Source organism: Podarcis cretensis (assembly GCF_951804945.1).
Source record: "Podarcis cretensis genome assembly, chromosome: 13".
Taxonomy (NCBI): Eukaryota; Metazoa; Chordata; class Lepidosauria; order Squamata; family Lacertidae; genus Podarcis; species Podarcis cretensis.
In genome coordinates this window covers 28540566-28547227 of record NC_137182.1, presented here as the reverse complement: position 1 = coordinate 28547227, position 6662 = coordinate 28540566, and the positions used below count along the sequence as shown (strand labels likewise).

The 6662-nt window shown below is 46.4% G+C and overlaps 1 protein-coding gene across 1 annotated transcript in view; it reads left to right on the top strand.

Annotated features, from left to right (window-relative positions):
- Nucleotides 1-2874: 2874 nt before the first annotated feature.
- ERBB2 (erb-b2 receptor tyrosine kinase 2) overlaps nucleotides 2875-6662 on the top strand; it is a 59699-nt gene continuing 55911 nt past the window's right edge. The window contains exon 1 of the mRNA XM_079948671.1: nucleotides 2875-3312. Coding sequence (XP_079804797.1) covers nucleotides 3228-3312 — 85 coding nt within the window. The 5' untranslated portion in view covers nucleotides 2875-3227. The remainder of the gene's footprint in view (nucleotides 3313-6662) is intronic.

The following is a 6662-nucleotide window of genomic DNA, read 5'->3' as shown; positions in this document are numbered from 1 at the left end:
TAATGAGGCCTCCCACTGCTGCCGCGCGATTTCTGTTCTCATCCTGAAGCAAAGTTCTTAACCCGAAGTAATATTTCTGGGTTAGCGGAGTCTGTAACCTGCAGCGTATGTAACCTGAAGCGTCTGTAACCCGAGGTACCACTGTACTTACCTACTTGCCGGAACCCTTTTGCAGGGGGCTTGTTTTGTGTGTTGTTCTTCACTAGATCATTTTGGGGGGCGTATTCCAGTCCTGCATTGTGCTGGCTTTTAACTCTCCCCCCAACCCGAGAATACTCATCTTCTACATAGTCATTCTTCTGTCTCTTTTCATAGTCAGATGGGTTTGCGTGATTGACTAAAAATGTAAACATTTTGAACTGCTTTGTTCCTGCAAGTGCAAAGGGCCCAGGGCTCAAGCTTGCTCAACAGCAGGCAGCCTCCAATCTGGAAGCCTTCACATGCCCAGAGGCACTGCCATCTGCACGAGTATCTCACATTAAGGGTGCTAAGTCCCGGTCAAGAGATTGTGCTAAGAAATCTGGAAATTCCTGGTACACTGACATGTAATCCTATCAACTCAAGAGTAAGTCCCACTGAGTACAAATGGTTTTACTTTCAGGAAATGGGTGTAGGATTGTGACCTGAATCTCATCTCGGCTATGAAGTTGCTAGGTAAGCCTCTCCTCTCTCTTAGCCTCCCTTTCTGCAGAATGGGAAGTACAATACTGACCTACCTGACAGGGGTTTTTGTAAGGATTACAGTACTTAGCACGCAAAGTGCCTTGATCTTTCTAAAATGGTATATAAATGCTCATATAATATCATTTTGCAGAACTGAGGCCCCATCTGCACTATGCATTTAAAGTACTATCATATCTGTTTAAACGGTAACAACTTCCTCCAAAGCGCCCTGGAAACTGTAGTTTGCAAAAGGCAGAAAAATGCTAGGAGACCCCTATTTCCCTCACAGAGCTACAGTTTTCAGAGTGGCTTAACCAAAAATAAAAATAAAAATCACTCTTCCCAGGCAACTCTAGGAAATATGGATCTGTGAGGGGGAAAGGGATCTCCTAACAACTCTCAGCACCCTTAACAAACTATGCTTCCTACAACTGGGGCTGAGGGCAGGTTTAAAGTGGTATGATACTGCTTGAAATGCATAGGGCAGATGGGGTTTGAGCCTTGTCAACAAGTCCTGGAGTTGAACCTTGGCTATTCCAGAAATCTCTCATTCCTTCCCTTTTTAGATTGATTTGTCTACTACATGACTGCTGATCTCTCCCGAGTACATTTTAGATTTACAGTACGCTTCAGGTTAAGAACTTTGCCTTAGGATGAGAACAGAAATCGTGCTCTGGTGGCGCGGCGGCAGCAGGAGGCCCCATTAGCTAAAGTGGTGCTTCAGGTTAAGAACAGTTTCAGGTTAAGTACAGACCTCCGGAACGAATTAAGTACCGTACTTAACCTGAGATACCACTGTACGTTAGAAATGTGCAGTGGTTAGAGGGCTAGGCTAGGATCTGGGAGAACAGGGTTCAAATCCCCACTCAGCCATGAAGCTCACTGGGTGATGTTGGGCCAGTCACTCACTCTCTGCCTAACCTACCTCACAGGGTTGTTGTGAGGGTAAAACGAGAAGTATGCAAGCTGGGTTGTAAGTGTAATAAATAAAAAGTTGTCAGCTTTAAGTGGTTCAAGCTGCAGCCCGGTACAGACTTATTTTGAGCTTAAATGTAAAGGGACCCCTTACCGTTAGGTCCAGTCGCGGACAACTCTGGGGTTGCGGCACTCATCTCGCTTTACTGGCCAAGGGAGCCAGCCCGTTTACCTTCCCGCCAGAGTGGTACCTATTTATCTACTTGCACTTTGATGTGCTTTTGAACTGCTAGGTTGGCAGGAGCTGGGACCGAGCAACGGGAGCTCACGCTATCATGGGGATTCGAACTGCTGACCTGATCGGCAAGCCCTAGGCTCTGTGGTTTAACCCACAGCGCCACCCGCGTCCCTATTTTGAGCTTAAGCACTATTATATGCAACTGCAATGTAAAAGTTGACTGCTGAGGCTGAATTTTAATATGAATTCAATCCCCAGCATCCACAGGTAGGGGATTCCTGCCTGAAACCAGAGCTGCTGCCAGCCAGTGTAGACAACAGGAAGCTAGATGGGCCAATTGGTCTGACTTGACGTAAAGCAACATCCAGGGTGCTGTGAGCTACCAGCATAAGGGTTAAGGCTCCTTTGAATCTTGCTTTTAGGATTTTTGCAATCTGATATTTCAAATGCATTCCAGGGGGTTGGATTAGATGACTCTAGAGGTCCCTTCCAAGTTTACAATTCTATGATTCTAAATTATGGTTTCTGCTGCTAGCTGGCTTGAGCGGATTGTGATTTCTCAAGAAATCACATGTCCTTTATTAAATCGTAAGGGCCTTCAGAAGGGCAATTACGCATATCGATTTTCGGTGACGGTCCGAAATCATGTATTTTACAGTACAGTATTCAAACAACCAATATTAATTATTTGCCTCCTAATCAGTTAATTAAGGTCCTTTGAAATATTGGACAGTTCTACTTATCACACAGCTGTTTCTTCCTTCCCCCCCTCCAACCCCCCCCCCACTCCAGATTTATATACTTTCCTCTCCCCACCGCCCCCTCCACCTTAAATTATTTGGCAAGCGTAGCCTGCATTTAATTTAATTCCAAGAAATATATATATTTCCCTTCTCTTTGTCCATTCAAGGTCGATGCTCTGAACTGGAAAGTGTCCAAATAAATCGCCCAAGGAGAAGGAAAGGAATTCCACCTTCAGCAGCAAGGAGGCAAAGCAAAACGTTTCGCAAAGTTTTCTCCTCTCTCCAGCTTTGATTTCCCACGAGGCAGAGAACGGCTTTGGCGTGCTCCGACGAAGAACTCGTTTGCCACTCCCGAGGGAGCAGGAATCCTGCTCCGGAGCGCGCTCGGCGCGCGTTCCCGACGCCTGGTGCTGGTGGGAGAGAGAGAGTGAGAAGAGGTGGTGGCTTCTGGTAGTGACTTTTTTTTTTGGTAAAGGAAGTGAAAAGGGTTGAAAAGTTGGGTTGCAAAGAAAAGTGCAAAGGGGGAAGCGAAGCTCGAGAAAACAAACCGGGCACGATTGCCAAGGCGGTTGGAGAAAACAAAAATAAAAAAACAAAAATCTCCACCCACCTTCCTTCCTTCTCTTCCCCGGACGAAATTATGAGCTGGGATTTGCAATGAAAAAACAATGGAGCCCATTCCCAGCCCCTGCTGGTTTTGCATGGGGTTCTTCTTGGTTTCGGTCTGGCCAGGAGTTGTTTGGAGCACGGAAGGTAAGTTTGAATCCGTATGTTTTGTTTTGTTTCTATTTCTGTTTATTGGGGCGGGGGGGGGGGAGAGAGAGAGAGAGAGAAGCAAAGAAAAGGAAGAGGGAAGGCGTCCAGGAAAGAATCTCTCAGCCAGTTTTGCAACCAAGAAAGGGGGTTCCAAGTTGGAAGAAATAAGAGAGAGGAGAGAAACTTATGTGCGCAAACTTGTTGATTTTCGGGTTTCGTTCGGGGCGGGATTATTTCATTAATTAGCCGCGTGTTTTTGATTAATTAATTAATTCCGGGTCTCCGGGTCAACGCAGATCGGAGTCAGTCGCCGGGGGGCGGGCGGGGTTTGGTGTGTTTTTGTGTGGGGTGTGTGTGTGATCGACAAAAGCTCAGTTCTTTGCATTGTTCAAAACGTTGGGGGAGTTGGGTCTGGGAAATGGGGCCAGAGAGAAGTTTCTGCTCCTCTGATCGTCGGTTGCGCCGAGATTTCGGGCCACACGCGCCTTCCAGGAAACGGGCCCATTAAGAACTCGTTGGGGCGCGGATTAGCTGCCCTTGAAGATGTCGGCGGCCGCCCTCTCTGCCCCCTTTTTCGCCCCCCAAGCCCGGGCTGCAACGCGAAAAGGGCGCATGTTTGCAGAGCCGCTCTTGCGACGCGTGTTTTTGCGCGGCTGGCGCAGGGCGCTTCTGAGCCGCGTTAGCAATTGCTTGCCAGCTGGGCGGCGGAGAGACAGCTCTACTCTCGAGTCGGTTAGGGCAGAGTTAAACGATGTCGCCTTGTTTGGGTTACACATTGCAGTGGATGTGTGTGTGTGAGAGAGAGAGAGAGAGAAAGGGAGGGTTTTGCCTGCGAAGGAGGAGGCGGGAGATGGTGCTGGACGGAGCGGGACTTGTTCTCATTCAGTCTCGACGAGTTAACGTGACTTAAATCCCCAGCAGGCCACCCCCGCCGTGTGTCAAAACTTGCCGAAGGGCATTGCTCCGGAGGTCCCAAATGTCTTCCCTTAAAAACATAAGAAGTGCCTTATGGCAGGAGTGGGGAACCTTTGCCCCCACCCCCCAGATGTTGCTCACCCGCAAGGATGGCCAGTGGGGAAGGAGGAGAGGAGTTGAAGTACAGCAACATCTGGATGAGCACAGCTGTCTGTTCAAGAACTTTGTAAATTTGCAGATCATCTGCAGATCTTGGGGCGGTTGACCGCATAAAAACATAATTTAAAAACATGAAAAACATAACAAAATTTAAAAAATCCTTCCAGTAGCACCTTAGAGACCAACTAAGTTTGTTATTGGTATGAGCTTTCGTGTGCATGCACACTTCTTCAGATACATGCACATAAAAGCTCATACCAATAACAAACTTAGTTGGTCTCTAAGGTGCTACTGGAAGGAATTTTTTTAATTTGTTTCAAATACGGCAGACCAACACGGCTACCTACCTGTAATGAAAAACATTGTAAAAATAAGAGCAGCAAGAAACCGATAATCCCTCCCATTCCCAAAGGCCTGGTTGAAAAGGAACGTTTTTGACTGGAGCCTAAAGGTGTATAAAAGGAGAACTTCCCTGGGGAGAGTATTCCACAAATGGGGAGCCACCGCAGAAAAGGCCCGACCTCGCGTTGCCATCCTCCGGACTTCTCATGGAGGAGGCACACAAAGAAGGGCCTCAGAAGATGATCTCAAGGTATGTTCATATGGAAGGAGGCAGTCCTTGAGGTATCATATTGTTGTAAGACTACAACTTCCGCCATCCACATGGACTGTGCTGCCTGGGGTTGATTGAAATGGGGAGTCCTGAAGCAATATGGAGAGTTGCTGATCCCCCAGAGCGGTCTACTCTAAATGGGATAGTGGCCTACAGTCTACTTTCTGCTTGTCTGTGAGCTATGAATTGTCCAGTTATTTCAACTGCCCATTCATTTCGCGGTATTTTCTGTCTTGTGAGTGCGTCATCCCTACCCCTTGGACAGACTATACCATGAGTAGGCAAACTAAGGCCCGGGGGCCAGATCCGGCCCAACCGCCTTCTAAATCCAGCCCATGGACGGTCTGGGAATCAGCGTGTTTTTACATGAGTAGAATGTGTCCTTTTATTTAAAATGCATCTCTGGGTTATTTGTGGGGCCTGCCTGGTGTTTTTGTATGAGTAGAATGTGTGCTTTTATTTAAAATGCATCTCTGGGTTATTTGTGGGGCATAGAAATTCATTCATTTCCCCCCCAAAAATATAGTCCGCCCCCCAAGGTCTGGGGGACAGTGGACTGGCCCCCTGCTGAAAAAGTTTGCTGACCGCTGGACTATACCATTTTCATGCTGAATCCTCAAGTGCAGTTCAGCCCAATTGCTTTGGGCATGGGCTGTCTGCTTGTGGATGATTGAAAAAATATATATGGTATCCTTTGCATTGTTTTGCTGCTACAAGGGAAATGGGGTGGGTAAAGGGTGCATTACAATGAAAAAACGTGTCTTTTTGAGTTCCGTTGATAACATACATATATTGCGTGGGTGGTGATTTTAAATTGTTGTACACCACTCTGGGTGGTTCACCAGTTTTAAAATCAATAAAATGAGGCTACAATCAGACATTAAAAAACAGTCAATGCAAGAAACTGAACCAGCACCAAAAATCAACATTAAACCATCAAGAGGCAGTAAAAGATCAATAAAAATGTGAAACACAACCAGGAAAGGGGGGGGGGTGTGGACACAAAACTGATCTAAGGACTAAAATGTAGTAAAACCATAGTTGTTAAATAGTATGTGTGAATAAAGAGATATATACCTGGTGCTGAAAGTGTAGGTGTTCAGTGAGCCTCTCTGGAGGCGTATTCCATTGTCTTCTGAGATGGACAGATGCCAATAATACTGGTCCCAAATAGGGCTTAAAAATTAATACTAGCACTTTGAATTGGACCAGTGCAGATGAAAAAAACACTGGCATACAATGGCGTAGTATCTATCACCCTCCCCTTTGGGAATCTGGCTGCCCTGTTTTGAGATAGCTGGAGTTTCCAGTCCTTTTTCAAAGGAAGCCCCACCACACAGGACCATCCTTGGAGAGTAGGTGAAGATATGTAAAGTCATCTTTATTTAGGAGAGGAGAAGCACTGTGGCTGGGGAGGGGGCGGGAATCATCTGTTTTGCATTTAAGGTTCCAGGTTTGATCCCTGACGTCTCCAGGTGGGAGACAATACGGAGATAGATGGACTGACTTGGTATAAGATATTACGTTCCCATAAGAGCTTTCATCTGATGAGTCTGAGCTGATGTAAAACTGTGGGTTAATTTTTGCGTTGTGGTTTCTACGATCGATGTTCTTAATTGTTTGATTGCAAAACAAACACAAAAATGTTCACATAGTTTTG